The 22395-nt window shown below is 38.0% G+C and overlaps 1 protein-coding gene across 1 annotated transcript in view; it reads right to left on the bottom strand.

Moving 5' to 3' along the window:
- Positions 1-22395, bottom strand: part of UGGT2 (UDP-glucose glycoprotein glucosyltransferase 2) — a 186039-nt gene that overhangs the window by 42940 nt on the left and 120704 nt on the right. Inside the window, exons 23-27 of the mRNA XM_003409644.4 lie at positions 21441-21565; positions 16379-16474; positions 12551-12653; positions 9620-9699; positions 3696-3885 (exon numbers count right to left, since the gene is read on the bottom strand). Coding sequence (XP_003409692.1) covers positions 3696-3885; positions 9620-9699; positions 12551-12653; positions 16379-16474; positions 21441-21565 — 594 coding nt within the window. The remainder of the gene's footprint in view (positions 1-3695; positions 3886-9619; positions 9700-12550; positions 12654-16378; positions 16475-21440; positions 21566-22395) is intronic.

Genomic DNA, 22395 nt, shown 5'->3' with positions numbered 1-22395 from the left:
TAATATATTAATGTAAAAGTTTCTCTTTTCCTTATGTATTTGTACAACAGATACCAATTTTTTTTTTTATTCAAATAGCAACATCAAAAACACTTCATTTTATAGAATTCTTTCTCGTGAATGAAGTTTTCTAATCATTTCATGAAGGTAATTAAGTTAAATTAGTTCTTATTTTAAAGGCTTACTTTTTAGCAAGACTATGAAAGCTAGTGATCTTTTTTGATGTTCAGGTTTACACCTTTTCTTTATACTTATCTGTTATAAACAGTACCTTGATATGAGACATGAATTTTATATCTCTCAAATATAACTTTGGAAGCATATTAATTTTTCTAAGTAGAGGTGCTTACTGTATTATTCTTCTATGGCTAACGGTCAGTTTCTGCCTTTTAAAAAAGAGTACTTTCATTATAAAAAGATTAATATTTGGGCTTATTAACAATCACCTTCAAATCTCACTTGTTACTTCAGTATTTTTGTTAATAAATATAATTTTCTGTAATTTCAGTGACACGTTCTCAGAAATGAGTAACGTCATAACACATATCTGTGGTTTGGACACTGACAGACTGTCTGGGGGTGGAACGGGTAAATCATGAACTACGTCTTTTTCTTGTGTCTGGTCTGAAGGTATTTGAAGGCTAAATCTGTCTGGGACTGGGGATGAGCAAGACTCCCAGGAAAGTGATACTAGAAGAATTTACTTGTTTTAGATGATTCTGGTGGTTTGAGGAAAACAAGGCACTGTAAATATTCTGCTATATAAATTTATACCTTTTTTGAGTTTGGTTTAAATCGATCAGTTTTGCAAAGGGGACAAAAACTCTCTACTATATTTTGTAAATGCTTGATGGTTTGAGATATAAATTTCATACCCTATACAACAAGAGAATAAACTGAGCCTAAGATGAATGGTGTGTTTATCCAGTTTTCTTCATCCAAATTACAGCATCCATTAGCATCTATATCAAGATTTTGTCCATCAGATACAAATTCTCTGGCAATTAGACTAATTATAAATGTCTCAACTATAAAACTGCTATCTAAACTATTTGTATTTCAGAAAGGGCAAATACATTTTTCTATGATTATTTTAAATATAACCATATCCCATTTTCCTTCAGCAATCTTCTACTTGTCTTTCCCTCTTTACTGCACAAACAGCCACTGCTGTTTCAAGTATGTTGATATCTTTCAGACATCAGGTAGAACTGGAAAGTCTTTGGGTGCAGCTTTACTGTAACAAGCTCTAAGAAGAGCCACATCTGAACCCCAGGTAAAAGTAATTGTCTCATTTTAAGCTTTCCTCTAACTACTTCCGTCACGTTTAATTATGTCATTAACCTTGGTTTACCATAAAGTCTTTGAAGCTACAATATTCTGAACAAAGTCCAAATAAGGGAGAATTTTGTGGATCAAGCTTTTTTCAAGTATTTACAGAGTGCTCAGGAATTAGATGCAGCAAGGAGTGCTATGCAATCTAGTGTGTAGTGACAAATCTCTCATTTCTAGTCTAATTTTTACTAAGGTGCATTTTTTTTTCCTTTACTCACAAGTCATTCTTGCCACTGGAGCAGATGTCTTCATGTTGTTATTTTACATTCCTGTAGGATAGTTACAGACGGTATTCTACGGTGTATACAGCACACAGTACAAAAGGATAGACTTAGAGGCAGTTAACAGCTACTGGAATTTATAATTTCTATCTATTCACCTTATCTATGAAGATATAGGAAATTATCTCCCTGTATTTAGACTTCTTAGAATTAGAGCTACTACTCATTTTTTAAAGGTTACCAAATAGCTTCTAAAAAGACATTGCTGTAATGGCCACTCAAAGCAAAAAATGTTTAATCTCTATTAATTGCTTAATAGCTGCTGAAATTTTTCATCAGCACACTGAATTTAAAGATCTACACTAAACTGTACTAATTCTCCTACTACAAATTTTCCACACTTTTGGTTAGAGTCTTTAAAGTTATCTTGATATATATTGCTATGCTCTTAATAAAAACCCAACAGACCCTCCTTTCAGAGACCTGATCGACCATGGTGAAAACAGGAATATTTTCCAACTTCTTGCCACAGTACCCTCATTTAGTTTCTAGATGATTTTGGTAATTTGAGGATTTTTTCCTAATGGATTGTATTATTTTGCTGCCTTCCTATTTTGCTCCTTGGCTTTGAAGGACTGATTTCAGAAGGTTGCTATGACTGAGTTTTAGGTGATTTTTCTGTTAACGTTGGGGTTATTGATGAAATTATGTTTCAAGGAAGTCAATAGGGCACCACAAAATCTACTCACGAGTGGAAGAGAAAAAATTTGTCTAGAAAGAAAATCTCTAGACAAGTAGTAGCATATGAGAAGCACAAGAACAAACATCAAGAACAATCTTAGCTCAATTATCCCAGGTAAAATGTTTATGCCTGGGCCAAGGCAATGGTAGACTTTAAAGGAAAAGTCACTTAAAGAAAGAGGCTGTGCAGAGCTAGGCAAGCAGGAGACAAATAAGGAGAAGGGAGTATTTTCTACCCAGTTTCTAGATACCAGTCTCTAGGTAAACATTCCTAAAACATTTGTTTTTTGTGGCTTCTGAATTTCTTTTCCCATTCTGAGTTCGATGTTTAACAAGAGTCAGTATAATTTTAAAATCTCCTCTCCTTTGTGCCGTGGACTGACTGACAACAGTTGGGGAAGATGTCTGATGACATACCAGCCAGGGGCAAGGTGAGGAGATGTCCCCAGCCTAAAGTGTATGAGTAAACTTCGTTTTCTGCTTTCTACCCTAATCTAGTCAGGATTGCTTTCTCTGGCTGTAAGCTGTGAGGCAAAACAAAATTTGAGGTGAAACTTCCTCTCTGAGTTAAAAACAAAATACGAAGGGCAAAACAGATACTTAATGATGTTGCCCTAAACTGTCAGGAATCCATCCCCTATTTCTACATCGTTCATTTTAGAGTAGCATTTTATAACTAGTTGTCTTAAGCAATAAAAAAGTTGAACAAATCTGGAAACCTGGAAATACAGAGATACTGGTTTGGGAAGTTAAGGAAACTTAAGAATTAATGGAAAGATTGAATCAGCACCTAGAAGCATAAAGAAGAAAATTCTGGTGAGCATCCGTCCTGTGATCACTCACTGGCTGAACTCTAGTACAGTGTCCGTCCTGTGATCACTCACTGGCTGAATTCTGGTGAGCGTCTGTTCTGTGATCACTCACTGGCTGAACTCTGGTGAGCGTCCGTCTTGTGATCACTCACTGGCTGAACTCTGGTGAGCGTCCGTCCTGTCAGCACTCACTGGCTGAGTTCTGGTGAGCGTCCGTCCTGTGATCACTCACTGGCTGAACTATGGTGAGCGTCCGTCCTATGATCACTCACTGGCTGAATTCTGGTGAGCGTCCGTCCTGTGATCACTCACTGGCTGAACTCTGGTGAGTGTCCGTCTTGTGATCACTCACTGGCTGAGCTCTGGTGAGCGTCCGTCCTGTCATCACGCACTGGCCGAACTCTGGTGAGTGTCCACCCTGCCATCACTCACTGGCTGAGCTCTGGTGAGCGTCTGTCCTGTGATCACTCACTGGCTGAACTCCGGCAAGCATCCATCCTGTCATCACTCACTGGCTGTAATTACAACAGCTGGTAAGAATTTATCCTATTCCCCTTTCTTTATGTGACCCCACACACTAACTTACATCCTTTAAGTGAATATTATCAAGGTCACAGTTGCTGTGTACTGTTTCAACCAACCAGCCTTCTGGAGTAATCATGTTTAGGGTTAGAAGGGGTGATTCAGGGATATCCAGGAATTTTGCCACTGGTCCAACAGAGTGAATGTCATTGCCCCCTGGCATCAGTTCTGGTTCCAGAACAAAACGGTAAAAGCTGTTGATAGAACATAAATAAAAATACTGTGACCAAAACTGAGATTATTATTTCTTCTAACACACTTTACAACAGAAAATGGCTTAAAGACATAGTCAGGGAGTCTTAGGTATAAAACAAACTATAAACACACTATAATGGAGAAGAGCTAATGCTTGTAATTTGTATTTAAGAGCATGCATATTATATAGCCTTGTTAATAATTCCTTAATAAACATGATTAAAATCCCTTTAAAATACACTGACTTACGCAGACTCCAATAGTTTAACTGACGGATGATCTGCATTTACTCGCTGGTCCTTTTATAAATTTAACCATGGTCTATTTTTCAGTCATTTTATCAGTTCTTAGCACCACTAATAATATGAAGACAAATGATAACCAGAAAGTAAGTGGAATTGCAGGGTCAGATGGTAACTTTATGCTTAACTTTTTGAAGAACCACCAAATTGTTTTCTATAGCAGCTGTACCACTTAACAATCTCAGGAGCAGTGGATGAGGGTTTGAATTTCTCCACATCCTCGTCAACACTTGTCGTTTTCTGTTTCTGATCATAGTTTAAACTTGCTACTGAGTCCTTCCAATGATTTTTAATTTTATTTACTGCATCTTTCGGCACCAATATTTGTTTGGTTCTATTTTATAGCTTCTACCTCTTCACTGGAATTCTTGTTTTGTTCTTGTATCATTTTCCTGATTTCCTTTAGTTCTTTTAATATTATTTTAATACTTAATATTAATTTTTAATACTATTATTTTTAAGTCCTCTAACCTGCCCATTATTCAGGATTCCACAGGAACAATTTATGTCTTTTTGTATTTTTCTTTTGATTGGGCCACTCTTTCCTGTTTCTTTGTATGCCTTGTGATTCTCTGTTGAAACTAGGACATCTGAATATTATCATAGGTAACTCTGGAACTCAGATTCTTCTCCTTCACCAGGGGTTGCAATGATTATTTCCAGTCACTGGGGGCTGTAATAAGCAATATGCTCAGCAACCTCCCATAGGTATTTTTGTAAATACTGCCCTCCTAAATGTGTGTGGATATCAAGGACTCTGTTCTGGAGCCAATTCTCAACGACTGTTTCAAAGGAGATTTCCTTGTACTTCAGGTAAAAAAACAATAGAGAACAGAAAATATCTGACTGATTCGTCAGGGACTGCTGTTATTACTCAACATAGGCTTCAGCTGACTGTTTAGTAACTTTTCCAAGCTAATTTTTTGCCAAGTGTGTGTTTTAGCTCTTTTATCTCTGTAGTCAGTCAGTCACTTGACTTTATGTCAGTGGCCCTTTGGATCTGCCTGCAGGGAACACCCACTCCTGCTAGTGGGCTGAAACTACTGCACTGGTCTGCACCCATCCCTCAGGGCACCAACCCAACTATGCAAACTCTGAAACTCTAAATCATTAGAGGACAAGGTTCTCACTGCCCATGTTGACACCAGCCAGCTACTCTAGAAATGCCACTGCGGTGAAGCTGAACGGGGGAATGGTAGCTGGTTGGTGCATGCGGTTCATCTAACAAAGATACAGCAGCTTGTGTCTCTATCGATATGCCCCTGGTTGATTTAAGTGTCTTATCTGGCTCCAGGGTTCCAAAATAGTTGGTTCCAAGTGTTCTTTCAAGGGAAATAATGTTTTACTGAAGGGCTGGACTTAATCCACCACTCTGCATAGCTACATGGTATTTTTTAAAACTCTAAATTCTGCAAAAAACCCACACACCAGCCATTCTCCTTCAGCCTTTAGAAACTCATTGTTTGCTTCAATAACTAATTAATCCTGGGTAATTTTTTTTTTTTTTTAATTCAGGGTGGTCACAACTGTGGGCCTTGCTAGCTGCTCTCCTGCCTCAGTCCCATAGAAATGTGAAAGCTGGCTAGATGGAGAGGACTGAGCATCCTCAGTCCTTCAGGAACACTGAGACAGATATGAAAAGTCAAACACAACAGTCTGCCAGCAAAAGCTAAGCGTGTGCTTCACATTCCTGAGACAAAAGAGAGTGTAGTTCCTGGTTCACAGCTGGCGCCACCAGCACTAATACAGCCTTTGCTGCCGCAGAGGCAGGGAGGGAGAAGAGTGTCCATGGCAGAGAGAAAAGTTTTCCTACCATTTGACAGTTGGCTTTTTCTTGATTCAGCGTTTGCTTAGATGGTTTCTAACTGGTTTTCAGAGTTCTGCGACCATTGGTTCCACCACTTTCTGTTGTTTTGTGTTCTTCTCTTTTTGTTGTGGGAAGCAGGAACAAGCAACTGCTTATACCATCATCATGTAGGGTACAATGTGTTCCCTAATGTGGCCTTTCTGAGCCTGGGGTTGCAATTGCCTAAGAGGATTGCTTGGGCTGAAATCCACTAAGCGACTGATGGAACTGCAATCTGCAGAAGAGGGTTAGTTGGCACCAATCTGCTGAGTGACTGGTTGAACTGCAATCCATCTAAGAAAATTGGTCGGGCTGCCCTGAAACTGACAATACAAATGACCAATCCCACAGAGGTATGGGGGAACCTCTTGCTAACAAGAGTCTAGAGGGGAGCGTGCCTTTTGGACACTGGGTTCCCGTACTGAGAAACTCTCAGACCCAGTAAAAAGCTGTGCACAAGGGCTGTAACACTGAAGACCACGATAAATGGCAGTGGCAAGAGTGGTGACAGCAGGACTAAAGAGACAACCAGCACAGCAGAACTGAGTATAGAGGCCTGGGAGACCCGGTGCAGGGGATCTGCCCGTAGCAAGGCAGAGCTGGTGGCAAGAAGCCCAGCAGCAAACGGCGTGCAGCCCTGAGCAGCATGACAGGAGTTTGTGGAGCTTGGGCAGCACCGTAAGACTCAGAGGGAGGCAGCGGCAGTGCAAACCCAGCACCTGAAACACGGTGTACCTGCTGACGTGCGAGACACGGCATGCCTACCCAGTGACATAAAAATGGACATCAGTTTTTGGGAAAGATAAGTGAGTGCCCTTTGAAATGTAAATGGTCCCTTTCCTATGAAGTAGGTCATGAGTAGCAGGGTGGGGAAGACCAGTCCACCATAAATCTGTTCCCATTGTTTACTGTTTGGTTTTTATGAATAACAATGGCTTTCATTTGCCAACACTTTTGTGAGTGTCTTGTGTATCTGTCTTGATGACACTGGGTGGATGTAGCACCCATGAAGCAGTTGCTGTCACTGAGTGGAATTCTCATCCTATCAGTCTTATTGTTGCTTGGAACTTTCAGGCAACATGTGTGTGCAACACATCTTGCTTCTTGGTATCATCTTCTCATTGCAATTTTGATTTGCATTTTCCTGATGACTAATGATGTAGAGCATCTTTTCATGTGCTTACTATTTGCGTATCTTCATTGGAGAAATGTCTGTTCATATCCTTTTCCCATTTTAAAATTGGGCTATTTGTCATTTTATTGAGGTGCCTAAGAGGACTGGTTGGGCCAAAACCCATCAAGTGACTGGTGGAAGGAACTGCGATCTGCATAAGAGGATTAGTTGGCAGCAGTCTGCCCTGTGACTGGTTGAACTGCAATCCGTCTAAGAAAATTGGCTGGGCTGCCTTGAAATTGAAAATACAAATGACTAATCCCACAGAGGTTTGGGGAGACCTCCTGGTAACAAGAATTCTTCATATATCCTAGATACAAGTCCCTTATCAAATACGATTTGCAAATATTTTATCCTAGTCTGTGGATTTCCTTTTCGCTTTCTTGGTAATATACTTTCACTTTCTTGATAGCCTTGATAGTGTCTCTGATAACACAGAAGTATTTAATTTTGATGAAGTCCAATATATCTGTTTCTTCTTTTGTAATCTGTGCCTTTGGAATCATATCTAATAAGCCATTACCTATTCCAAAATCATGAATATTTACTCCTGTGTTTTCTAAGAGTATTATATTTTTAGTTCTTACACTAGGTCTTTGATTCATTTTTCTATATGCTGTGAGGTAAGGGTCCAGTTTCATTCTTTTTCATATGGCTATCCAGTTGTCCACCATCATTTTTTGATACAACAAATCTTTCTCAGTGAATGGACTTTGCATTCATGTTGAAAACCAGTTGACCACATGTACACTGCTTTATTTCTGGGCTCTCAATTCTTTTTCATTGATCTATATATACATACATACATATATATATATATATATATATATATTTATATGTCTACCCTTATCCCGGTACCACACTATTGTCTTGATTACTATTGCTTTGTGGTTTCAAAATCAATAAGTGTGAGTTTTCCAACTTTGTTCTTTCTCAAGATTATTTTGGGTACCGAAGGTCCCTTTCATTTCTATGTGAATTTCAGGGTCTGCTGTCAGTTTCTACAAAGATGTCAGCTGGGATATCGATAGGCATTGCAATGACTCTGCAGGTCAATTTGAGGAGTGTTGCCACCTTAACAATACTACATCTTTCAATTCATGAATACAGGATATTTTCCCATTTATTTAGATCTTTAACTTACTTCAACAATGTTTTGTAGTTTTCTGAGTATAAAATTTTGTGCTTCTTTTGTTAAATTTATTCCCAAATATTTTAGTCTTTGTAACAATTCTATAAACGGAATTGTGTTAATTTATTTACAAACTGTTCATCAGAGTGTATAGAAATATAATCAGTTTATGTAAATTGATCTTGTATCCTACAATCTTGCTGAAATTGTTTATTAACATTAATAGTTTTTTTACTGGAGTCTTTATGATTTTCTATATATAAGATCATGTCACCTACAAACAGATATAGTTTACCTCTTCATTTTCAATCCGGACGTCTTTTATTTCATTTTCTTGCCTAACTGGTGTGATTAGAACCTCCGTAACAATGCTGAACAGCGGTGAGAGTGGACATCCTTGTCTTTTTCATGATCTTAGGGGGAAAGCACTGAGTCTTTTACCATTAGGCATGATGTTAGCTGTGGAATTTTTGTAAATTCCCCTCATCAGATAGAAGGATTCCCTTTTCTTCCAGTGTGTTGAGTTTTTATCATGAAAGAGTGTTGGATTTTGCCAAATGCTTTTTCTGTATCTGCTGAGATGATCACGTGGTCATGTTTTTCTACCTGCTCCACATGTGTATGTATTTTCTGTTTAGTGACCTAACAGAATTATACAGAGAAAAGCATACTGACAAGACTCACTAAGCTATGTACTGGTCCACTGGTTCACATCCTTTTTTCTACCTCATCACATCTAATGGATAGTGTATATTCTTATCAGTAAGAGGGACTCACCATAATAGCGATTCTGATTCAGAAAAAAGAAGGGCATTATTTTTGTCCCCGCTTGAGAGACACTGTTATTTCAACAGCATGACAGTATTAATCCTGAATATTTATAAATAATGATAAGTATTTTCTGTATCATTGACATATTATTCTAAACTCACTGCATCCCAATACCCCAGAACAGTAAATATGATAATACAAAAGATCATTTTGATAACTCAGCTCTAGAGAAGTACTGAAGGTACAGCTAAGCCCAAAACAGTTTATTTCACATTTACATATTTATAAATGCATGTTCCTAAATCGTATTTCCAAAAATAACTATATAGAAACATAAATTTGCATAAATTCTACAATTAGGCTGGATCAATTTACTAAGTTAGGCTATTTTAATTTTGATATAAATTAAGGTAAATACATTCTGTAAGACCTTCAAAATTATGGTCCTTTTTTTCCTCTTAGTATTTGCAAATCTTTTTCAATGAAATTATGTAAAACGAAAACTCACCTCTTTAAAGGGGCTTCTGAAAGCTTACCCTTACAGTTCATGAACAACTTTACCTTCATGTTGATAATCTTGTCAAGTACCTAAAAAAATTCCCATATTTGATGTTAAGTAATATTAACAGCAAACATTTTCTGAGCATTTATGATGGACCAGACACTGCATTAACATTTTACATTCCCTATCTCATTTGATTCTCATAACATCTCTTAGAGGTAGCTATTGTTACAGTTAAAAAAAAAAAAAAGCACAGAGAAATTAAGTAATTTGCCCAAGGTCACAGAGTAAGTAATCACACAGGTATGAATCAAATCTATATAACTGATTTAAATGCCACAGGGTTATGCTGCCTACTGTTTGCCTAAAGTGGTATTTCCCCCACAGTATCTAAGTTTTGTTAGTATTGAAGAACAAGTAAAATGATTATTTGAACCTTACACTGCAAATACAAAGTGGTGACCTCACAACAACATTGGCAAAGGTGCCCTGAACCTTTTGGAAATTCACCATAAATTTTAATTAAGAGATGCAAGAAATCCTTGGTTATGTACAGACGAAATTCTTTCCTTTTCTTTTTATTTCCATGGAGCGTAAGAAGTAGGAGAAGAATTATTAATTTTGATACACTCTGTCTCCAAATGAAGAAGCCTTGGTGGCGCAGTGGTTGAGCACTCAACTGCTAACCAAAAGACTGGTGGTTTGAACCTACCAGCCGCCACGTGGGAGAAAAATGTGGCAATCTGCTTTTGTAAAAGATTACAGCCTAGAAAATTGTATGGGGCAGTTCTACTCTGTCCTATAGGGTCAATATGAGTCAGAATCGACTCAACAGCAACTGGTCAGGTCTCTAAATAGGCAACGGATCAGTGATGATTTGAAATATAATAGATACCAAAGGATACATACAGGTAATGGGAGACCAAAAAACAGATTTATGCACAAGAGAAAGAATACAGGAATAATAAAGAATTAAAACACACTGACTAAGGATTTAAGAGCTTTGAGTTTTAATTTCCTGTCTATTACTCATCATATTCGCAGCTATGAAGGTTTGTGTTCCACTGTTTTCCCCCAAGTGTTAAGTGAGATACTATTCATTTCTTCCAATAAACTAATTTATGCTATAAAGAAATGTTAGGTGAGTCGCTCAGTAATAAAGTATGTTATTACTGATTAACGTAACCGGGAATGCAATAATTCCATATTTCTTATTTCTAAATTCTACCTTTACATAAATCTTTGATATACAGGCAATATTCTTCTTCTGAGTAATGACTCTATAGGATTGCTATGAGTCAGCATTGACTCGACATCAATAGGATTGGTTTTTTTTTGGTATATGAAAAGCAGCCCTGGTGGTGCAGTGGTTAAGCACTCAGCTGCTAACCCAAAGACTGACGGTTCAAAACCACCAGCAGCTCTTCAGGAGAAGGAAGTGGCAGTCCACTTCCGTAGAGATTTACAGCCTCAGAAACCCTACGGGATCACTATGAGTCGGAATCGACTTGACAGCAGTAGGTTTTTACATGAACAGGGAATCTGTGTGCTACAAAGCATCATGCTTGCTTCACTCCTTATAGATATGATTACTGATTGCTGTTTCCTAAAAAATCATCTGAACAGCATTATGTCTCAAGAAGCTCAGGTCTGAAAGTATACGAACGCTAAAGGAAAACGGGAAATGTAATCAACTATGGAATTACGTCTGCCCTAGTCATCTATTGAACAGCTAGAATCACGGTCTTTCCAAAATCATTCGTCTAAATTAACGTATATATTCATAAAAGATAGCAATAATGCCCTCTTTTCAATATGATTTGGGAGTACAAACTAATTACTGAGAGAAATTGCATTTTAAAATTTTGAAAGAATATACACCAGTATCACCCAGCTTCATCACTTATGTCAACTTACCAGACTTAATATGTAATTACTTTCGGGTTTCTAAAAGTGAAGTCAATTGTTAAAGGAGAAAAAGTTTCAACTTCTGAGGATATTTTTTTAAAAATGTGTCTAAAAAAATGCACTGAAAACAATGTCAAACAGGCAACTCCCCAACATTTTGAAAATCATTGGAAAAACTAGATAGCCTTCCAAATTTAACTAGTGAAAGCCACATTACACTTTTTTGAAACTTGGGAGATCTCAGGAAGATGGTGAGCCACAAAATGTCTCTTGAGAGAATGCTGCCTCCCAATACTCATTCTCCCCTACTTTCTTTTGTAAAAGATTCTCAGGTTTTTGCAGGGCTCGTGGCCACCCAGTTTATGATAATTTCCAGCCTCCCTTGTGGCTAGGAGTAGCCAGGTGACTGGATGGACTATGTTCAACTTTGGGGTAGTGTTCTTGTTCTCCCTTTCTGGCTGGCAGAAACACAGAGATGACGGTAGGATTAGGAGCTGGACAAGTGATCACAGACCACTAGGGAGAAGCTGCTTCATGAGGGTTACTGAATAAGACAGAAGGTGCACGGGCCCCTCACACTATGGAGCTGCCTTATCAACTCAGGATGGCTTATACTTGGACTGTTAGATGAGGCAAATAAACTTCAATCTTGTGGAAGACACTGTTATTTTGGCCTTTGTGACAGTGGCCACACTTATCTAACACAACCTCCATGTTTCCCCTTCCCTCAACCTCAGCTCTTTGGCTAACTTCACTTACTATTCTTTAAGCTTAAGCTAATTAGGCGTGAGCATGAACTTCTCCAGAAGCCATCCTCCACACCATGAGGAAGACACCTAACACTGTACCGCCATGATACCCTGTGCGGAGCTCTAGCATGCCATTTTCTACTTCGAAATATAACAATCTAACATACTGGATAAGGTAAAGAATCAAGAGCACAGATAATAAAAAATTAATTGTCCTTGAAAAGAGGCTTGAAAAGATTAATTATAAATTGCAAAATAAAAATATTTTATATTCTCTTACAATTAGTAGCTGTGCCATCTTCTGTGTTTCTCTTGTCAATGGATCAACAATAGCAATGACATCAAAGAACATATCATCTTCTTGAGGATTTATCTTTATGATGCTAGGAAAATAGAAAATAAGATGAAAGATGATACATTAAGCTTATGCAATTACCTAATTAATCATGATCTTAGCTATATACATTCTTATAAATGGCTTTGCTCCTCACAGTATTAACAAAAAGTCAAGCTTATTTAACACAGGAAAATGAAAAACTGAGTCTAATGGTTTTGCCCAATAGTATAAAACTGAAAGAATTACCAAAAATGAAAGTATGATTTTTCAATGTTCTGAAACAACACTTTAAAAAAAAAATGCTATTACAGTGAAAACTCTGATAATCAACTGCAAATATATTCTCACATGATATTATAATTTAAAAACAGAAACCAATGTGTTTTTGTGTTAGCTGGATATATTTCCTCAGATCTGAGAATGATAAAGTTAACTATTTAGTACTTCTATTAAACTTTGTGTCCCAAAAATATTAAATTGCCATGGCTTTTTATTACAGATTCGTTGAGATATATTGTCATAAACTACACATACTCAAAGTGTACAATTTGATAACTTCTGACTTATACACCCACCAAACCATCAAAACATTCAAGATAATGAACATAGCTATTATGCCCAAAAGTTTTCTTGAGACTTATTTTTTAATAATTTATTTTTCTGTTGTTGAAAATATACATAGCAATTTACCCCTACCCTTTTCTCTCTCCTTTGGCAAAACTTTCAATTTATCTTGTCAAATTCAAATATATTTATAAGCCACTTAAATTCTCTTTTTTAGGATGAATTAACAACAACCAACTCTATGATTACAGCAACAAAAATATTTGAATCTTCTGGCACATTTCTTTAGCATGTCTTAGTTATCTAGTGCTGCTCTAACAGAAGTACTACAAATGAATGGTTTCAACAAACAGAAGTTTATTTTCTCACAGTCTAGTGGGCTAGAAATCCAAATTCAGGGTGTCAGCTCCAGGGGAAGGTTTTCTCTCTCTACTGGCTCTGTCAATGTTCCCCTGCACTAGGAGCTTCCCTGTGCAGGAACCCTGAGTCTAAAGGATGGCTCTGCTCCTGGTGCTTCTTTCTTGGTGCTATAAGGTTCCCAACTCTCTGCTAGTTTGCCTTCCTTTTATCTCTTAAAAGAGGTAAAAGATGGTGCAGGCCACACCCCAGGGAAACTCTCTTTACATTGGATAAGGGATGTGACCTGGATAAAATGGAGGGCAACCACAGAATACTGTGAATCATGGCCTAACCAAGTTAATACACACATTTTTGGGGGGACATAATTCAATCCATGCCAATATTATAAAATGGCTCCAAATAAGACACAGGAGTGTCAAAGTTATAACCCTGTGTAAACAATCAAATAAATATACAGAAAACCAAACCCAACTCAAAGTGGCCCTATCCATTTTCTGAAATTACACAACAGTATGTGAATTTATGCAGAAATTTATATATGAAATTGAACCATGCCTATAAAATATTATCATCTTTTTCCTCGATAGGAAAAAATCAGAACCAGCTCTTCGATAAACGAAGAATGGTATTTCTAGAGACAGCTACTAAAACTGATCATTTTCAGAGCTGAGTGAGCTTAGGGAGTCTTCGTAACAGTATACAAGAAAGTAGTACAGCCACTTTTACAAATAATGAGGCCCTGTAATACAGAATGTGGGCTCAGAAATCACTGAGGAATCAAGTACAGGATTATGGTAAACTGCCCTTACTATTTCCGTCTCAGCACTGGGGCCAGTCAGACCACATCCTTGGACCAGAGCACCTTTTCTCCTTGGTCCGTGCAGTAGCTTTATAATATGTCAACCTGGCTAGGATGAATTACATTTCCGAGAATTCACTTTCCAGCTGTTTCTGGTTTGGGTGGGCCACAAGATAGATTCTTGGGAGATTTGTAGGGAAGACATGGAGCCACAATCAGTTTGTAGCTCACACATTTTGTTACTGATCTGCTGGTTCACCTCGCTGGTGTGAGGGAGCAGGTGGGTCTGCAATCGGTCCACCTTGCCTTGGATCCTCCTTCAGATTCTCTGGCTCCTGGGCCATGTGTGTTTGTTTAGCTTGTGAAAGAGGGCCCCTGTCTACTGCAGGACACTTACTCATATACCAAGGTCGGAAGCAATGGGAGCTGACGTGAATTTCAGCTCATGCTCCTGAGTTCCAGCTTGCCATTGATCTTGCCCTCTTTCCGGCCATCTTCCCTTCTTGACGGCCTGCCCTGTGGACTTCAACCTCCTGCATCGTAAGTGGAGAGCCTAACAGAGACTGCTTCACCAGCTCCCATAATCACGGGAGGTCAATCAATGCATTTGTGTCTATAAATAAATACAGAGCAGATCTACTCCTCTGACTGAATTCTGATTATTATTATTGATTCTTAAATAAATTAACACTTTCAATCAGGCTATTATCAACTGTTGCTAGTTTGGGCCTAATTTTTCCAGTTAGGCTAAGTGTTCACTTCACTCCCCTGATTCACATGTTATGATTTTATAGCTTAACTTTCGGGTCAAACTTATTTCTCTTATTTCCAAGTTGTTAAAGCATATATGGTATCTTCAGATAGCAAATGTAACAACCTAAGATTCAATCAACCATAAAATCCGAAAACAAGAAAATGTCAGTTATTTTAAGTCTGTGTTAAAGAATTTTATCTTAATTTAGTTTTATAACAGTCATGATTAGAATACGAAGACATCATAAAACACGTCCATAGTTTACTGACATACTGTCTAATCGATTCCCCTCCTCCGGTTCTAAGTAGGCTGTAAGTATTTCTCAGATGGCTGTTCTCATGAACCTAAATTCTGTGAGAACAAGTTTTTAACAAAAAGCATTCCACAGATAAATAAGTTACCCAAGTGTTGGATTAAGAAAAAATGAACTTTTTCTTCTTTTGAGCGCACAGGTCCTCAGAACCGTTAATACATTGAGGCACATTAAAAATCTCTCAGAGGGGTATGTAAGATGCCATGCTCCCTAAACTTACCTGACCAGAGGACATTTTTCCCCCAGAACATCTATCAGCATCTCTGAGTAGTGTCACACAGAACACTGTGTGATATGGGATATGCATCTCTAAAATACTATTTGAAATTTCATAAGATATATACAGACAAATCCGTGTATTTGTTGTTGTTATTAGGTGCCACTGAGTCGCTTCTGACTCACAGCAAACCTACATACAACAGAATGAATCTGTGTATAAGTAACCCTAATTTTATTAATCGTAACTCTTTAGCTATGTCTTTTCTACACTGAGAATATAAAAATAATATTATCTGTAATAATTAAGGAACCTAGGTGGCTCAGTGGTTAAAAGCTTGGCAGCTAACCAAAAGGTCGGCAGCTCGAATCCATCATCCATCAGCTCCTTGGAAACCCAATGGGGCAGTTCTACTCTGTCCTATAGGGTCACTGTAAGTCAGAATCACTCGACGGCAACAGGCATAATGATCGTCGAGAAACACTTAAGAATTCAAATGATCTTGGGTATGAAATTTAAGACAAATCATACTAAGTATAATTTACACGAAAATTCATACCATATATATACTGTCCTTTATTAGAATATACAACTGGAATTTCTTTTCCTAACCATGTCAAACGCCACAGTTTACATTTATTTTCTAACAAAGAACTTTTACTTATACTTTCGGTTTTGCTACATTATAAATACAAATGGAACGATAATTGAGTACAACATGCAGTGACAGAGAAAACACGCTCAGAGACACTCTTCCTTCTTACCTGTGTTTCTCTTTAAGAAATGTGACATCATACCGAGATACACGTTTAGGCAAAGATGAAACGAGGGCATCAACTTTCATAACAAGGTCACTCATGCTAAATAAAGAAGATAAACAATGTGTGAGTATTTGGGGGAGGAGAAAGTTCCATGCTTTATGTCACAATGAAGGCCTCCAGTAAGGAGAATTTAAAATATCTCCAGTAGATGGTGGTTTAGATGAATTTTATATAAAAGAACTTTTCTTCCAAACTTGTCACTTAAATTGAATTTGTTAATTTAAACTGAAGATGACTACTGCTTTTAAAATCATCCTTTTTTTTTTTTTTATCACTGATATGCTCTTTAAACATTTGTAAGTAGCATTCTCAACAGTGTCCTAAAAAAAGTAAAAACATCTGTTGAGTTATTCAAGTCCGTAAATATTTGCTGTTATGTGTCTAGGCATTTGGGCCCATGTTGGGAAAAACTGGGCAGGAAGAACAAAGAAATAAATGATCAAGATACCTACTTCCAAAGAATTTTTAATATAGTTAAGAAGCCAAGATTTCCATACAGTCATGTACCATATAATGCCCATTCAGGCAATGCCCAGCCACATATATGTCCATGGTCCTGTAAGGTCCTATAAGGTTATAATAGAGTTCAGAAATCCCAATGATTTCAGGATTGAATAGGATGTAGCAAAGGCAACAGCTTCCGGCACATAGCACACATATCTCATGTCTCTTATAAAAACAACTCCTGTGAAATTTCCTCTAAAATAAAACTCAAGTCTTTCTTCTTATCTTCTTTGCCACCACCCCAGCCCAGTCCACCATCATCATTCTCCAGGACTATTCCAGCAGCCTCCTCCCTGGCCGCCCGGCCTCCCTAGAAAGCCCCTTCACACCGAGGCCAGAGGGCTTTTCAAAAAATCAAATCAGAACACGTCATCACCCACCCCCCAACACCCTCTAACACTTCCCAAAACCAAACCCGCTGCCGTTGAGTCGATTCCAACTCATAGCGACCCTGTAGGACACTGTAAAATTGCCCCATAGAGTTTCCAGGGAGTGCCTAGTGGATTCCAACTGCCAACCTCTTGGTTAGCACCCGCAGCACTTAACCACTACGCCACCAGTGCTTCCCTCAAACTCCCCACTGCCCCTGAAATAAAATCTAAGCATTTTATCCTGATTCTGTGTTGTAAATCCTAATCTCTGTCTGTGGTTAATGAGGCAGGATCGGGTTACAGTTAAAGAGTGCTGTTACGTTTGTTATGTTAATGAGGCAGGATTAGGATGAAATTCAACACCCTTACTGAGGTCACAGCCCTCATCCATGAAAGTGGAGTTTCGCTGAGGTGTGGCTGCATTTCCTTTTATCTTACAAGAGACAAAAGGAGAGAGAAGCTAGCAGAGAGGAGGAATTTCAGTACCACCAAGAAAGAAGAGCCCACAGCAAAGTGCATCCTTTGCACCTAGGGTCCTTGCGCTGAGAGCCTCCTTGACCCTGGGGAAGACTGGTGCACGAAGACACACGGAGATCCCCAAAGAACGCCAGGCCCGCAGATGTTGAAAGGAGCGAAGAACCTTTCCCCAGAGCCCACAGAGAGAGAAACCCTAGAACTGGTGCCCTGAATTTGGACTTCTAGTTGCATCCACTATGTCAATCCATCTCATTGAGGGTCTTCCTCTTTTTTGCTGACCCTCTATTTTACCAAGCATGATGTTCTTCTCCAGGGACTGGTCCTTCCTGATAACATGTCCAAAGTACGTGAGATGAAGTTTTGCCATCCTTGCTTCTAAGAAGCATTTCCTTTATTTCTTCTTCTAAGACAGGTTCATTCGTTTTTCTGGCAGTCTATGGTATGTTGAATTTTCTTTGCCAACACCATAATTCAAACATCAATTCTTTTTCAGTTTTCCTTATTCATTGTCCAGCTTTTGTAAGCACAGGAGGCAACTGAAAATACCATGGCACGGATCAGGTGCACGTCAGTCCTCAAAGTGACATCTTTGCTTTTTAATACCTTAAAGAGGTCTTTTACAGTAGATCTGTCCAATATAATACCTCATTTGATTACCTGACTGCCACTTCCATGGGTGTTGACTGTGGATCTAAGTAAAATGAAACCCTTGACAACATCAATATTTTCTCCATTTATTACAATGTTGCTTATTAGTCCAGTTGTGAGGATTTTTGTTTTCTTTTTGCTGAGGTGTAATCCATACTGAATTCTTTGATCTTCATCAGCAAGTGCTTCAAGTCCTCTTCACTTTCAGCAAGCAAGGTTGTGTCATCTGCCCATCACAGGTTATTAAAGAGTCTTCCTCCAATCATGATGCTGTGTGCTTCTTCGTACAGTCCAGCTTCTTGGAGTATTTGCTCAGCATACAGATTGAGTAAGTATGGTGAAAGGATACAACCCAGACGCACACCTTTCCTGATATTAAGCTACGCAGTATCCCCTTGTTTTGTTCTAACTACTGCCTGTTGGTCTATGTATAGGTTCTGTGTGAGCACAATAAAACGTTCTGGAATTCTCATTTCTTGGAAATGCTACCCGTAATTTGTTACGAGCCACACAGCCGAATGCCTAAGCATAGTCAATAAAACATAGGTAAACATCTTTTCGGTATTCTCTGCTTTCACCCAAGACCCATCTGACATATCCCTCATTCCATAACCTCTTCTGAATCTCGCTTGAATTTCTGGCAGTTCCCTGTCAATGTACTGCTGAAACCATTTTTGAATTACCTTTAGCAAAATTTTACTTGCGTGTGATATTAATGATACTGTTTAATAATTCTGCATTCTGTTGGTTCACCTTTCTCTGGAATGGGCACATATATGGATCTCTTCCAGTTGGTTGGCCAGGAAGCTGTCCTCCAAAGTTCTTGGCACAAATGAGTGAGCGCTTCCAGTGCTGCATCCATTTGTTGAAACATCTTGATTCACATTCTGTCAATTCCTAGAGCCTTGTTCTTCACCAGTGCCTTCAGTGCAGCTTGGACTTCTTCCTTCAATAATACCAGTTCTTCATCATCTGCTACCTCCTGAAACTGCTGAAAAGTCGACCAATTCTTTTTGGTACAGGGACTCTGTATTCCTTCCATCTTCTTTTGATGTTTCCTGCTTTGTTCAATATTTTGCCCATAGAATCCTTCAAAACTGCAACTTGAGGCTTGAATTTTTTCTTCAGATCTTTCAGCTTGAGAAATGGTGTGTTCTTCCCTTTTGGTTTCTAACTCCAGGTCTTTGCACATTTCATTATAATACTTTACTCTGTCTTCTAGAGCTTCCCTTTGAAATCTTCTCTTCAGCTGTTTTACTTTATCATTTCTTCCTTTTCTTTAGCTACTCTATGTTCAACGGCAAGTTTCAGAGTCTCTTCTGACATCCATTTTGGTCTTTCTTGTCTTTTTAACAACCTTTTGCTTTCTCCGTGTATGACGTCCTTGATGTCATCCCACAACTCTTTGGTCATTAGTGTTCAATGCATCAAATGTACTCTTGTGACAATCTCTAAATTCAGGTAGGATATACTCAAGGTCATACTCTGGCTCTCATGGACTTGTTTTAATGTTTTTCAGCTTCAGCAAAATGTATGAACAAGTCTTTTACAGAAAAGCAAACAAGAATGAAAATAATCACAGGAAGATACTCAGCTTCACTGGAAGTCAAGGAAATGCAAATACATGATATAATTTCGCAGCTATCAAAAAGGAAACATTATTAACAAGTCTACAAGTCTGATAATACCAATTATTGGTAACGATTTGGGGAAAGAAGAACTTTTATACATTTCCAGTTGGAATGTAAATTGCCACAACTACTTTGTAGGACAGAACTTAGCAGTATCTGGTGCTGCAGCTAGGGGGCTGCTTTGGACTTCACAGTTACTCAGTGAGGCACAAAGGGATATGTCTGAGCCTGACCTCCCTCAAATCAGGAGGAACATGTCAACTTTGGCACTGGGGTCTTTTTTTTTTATGTCAACTTTGCATACCCTAAACCAAAAAACCAAACTTGTTGCTATCCAGTCAATTCCAACTCATAGCAACCCTACAGGACACAGTAGAACTGCCCTACAGGGTTTCCAAGGAGCAGCAGGTGGTTTCAAACTGCCAGTCTTTTGGTTAGCAGCCAAACACTTAACCACTGCACCACCAGGGCCTCGTGCATACCCTACAGCCACAAAATACAACTTCTCTACTCTAGAGAAACTCATACATTGCACAAGGAGACACTTAAAAGCACGTCCACGACAGTACTTTTCTAACAGTGAAAAACTAAAACCAACTTGGCTATCCCTCAGAAGGGAACTGTATAACTAAATTGCAATTAGTCATAAAATGAAAAACGATAAAGGTATTAATAATCTAGTTTTTTTTTAGTTGTATGTACATAAACATAGGTCCTTAGGTGGTACAAACGGTTTGTGCTTGGCCACTAACATAAAGGTTGGCAGTCTGAACCCACCCAGTGGTACCGTGGAAGAAAAGTTCTGGCCACCTGCTTCTGTAAGATTATAGTGAAGAAAACCTCATGGAGTAGTTCTACCCTTTAACACATGAGTTCTCCAGGGGTGGGATTTGACTCAATGGCAACTAATAACAACAGCATATACATGAACCAGGATAAACCTCACAAAAAAACAGACTGCACGAGGAGAACTACAGTATACTTTTCTCTAAAAATTTTAAGGCATTAAACATAATAGATATTGATGATGGCTATTTACACGTGAAGCCCAAGCATGAAGACAAACATGGGATCATGTACACCATCTTAGGGAAACGTTACCTCTTGAGGAGGGAAGCGATTGGGGTGGATGGGTCAGAGACACAGAGACAGAACTCTGATCCAAGGCAAATAAGGCAGAATATGAACATCTGCATTTTGGTGGTGGTGCGTACATGAGTGCCTTTTACTATTTTTTTATATTCTCCTCATATGTCTTCCATTATATCTTTATTTTTCTACATATTTCAAGTATTTTCTAATTAAAAAAAAACAAATCACATTAAAAATGACAAATCCCCAAAATGAATTAATCTTTTGATTTTAAACACTTACTTCTTTGAGTTGATTTCCATGTTTTTAACAACGCCTTTAATCTTCTCTACTAAACTATTAACAGTTATTTTTTCCAACAAGTAAAAATCTTCTGCATAGAAAGTTTCACGTAAAGGTCCTAGGAACTTAAAATAAAAAAGTTACACTGTCATTTATCTTCTAGAAAGTATTGTTTAGGATAAACACTTTCTCATCAAATAAATATTTTTGTCTAGCAAAAAGCTGATTAGAGATTACACGTTGGCAGCTATTAAATTTACCACTTAGTAAATCCACTGAAAAACAAGAGACAAATATTTTCTCACTTTGATACTACAAATAACATTTGCATAACACTAAAATCAAAGGTGACCAAAAAAAGCACATTATTTCTATTTGGAAGCTTTACTTGGAAACAAAAACCACGATGCTTCCAAATATTAACCTAAAACCTTTTATTCCAAATTAAATTATGAAAGCAATTTCTATAATTCATAAATCTTTTAACTCCAATTTTCTTTTATATTCATCTGTAAGTTGTAGTCTATACTATGTAGGTATGAACTAATATATAAACAAGGCATAAAAGAGCAAAAACCAAGAGACAAATCTCATTAAGTACTATAATAATTCCAAATAATTTTCATCTAATTGACATTTTTGTTTGTTTTGAATTGATATTATATAAATGGTTTGGCTCATAGCAAGGTCACTTAATTTAGCTTTAAACCAGTAACCACAGAAGGAAGGTGTCAGAACATCACATATCTAACTTCTCAGGATGCTTCTCCCATCACAACCACCACCCACCCTACTAGTAGTAGTAGCATTCCCTGAAGAAGACAAAACCGGCAATCTTCTTAACATTATGCACACGAAGTCCTGACGTAGCCGGTAAGAGCGACATAATCCCCCTACAAAGCAGCTCATATGCTGAACGATTATTCTTAATGACACAAGTAGAATATGTGTCAGA

This window comes from Loxodonta africana, chromosome 17 (assembly GCF_030014295.1).
Source record: "Loxodonta africana isolate mLoxAfr1 chromosome 17, mLoxAfr1.hap2, whole genome shotgun sequence".
In the NCBI taxonomy this organism is placed as follows: domain Eukaryota; kingdom Metazoa; phylum Chordata; class Mammalia; order Proboscidea; family Elephantidae; genus Loxodonta; species Loxodonta africana.
The sequence above is the reverse complement of the archived record's forward strand: the minus strand, read 5'-3'. Positions and strand labels throughout refer to the sequence as shown.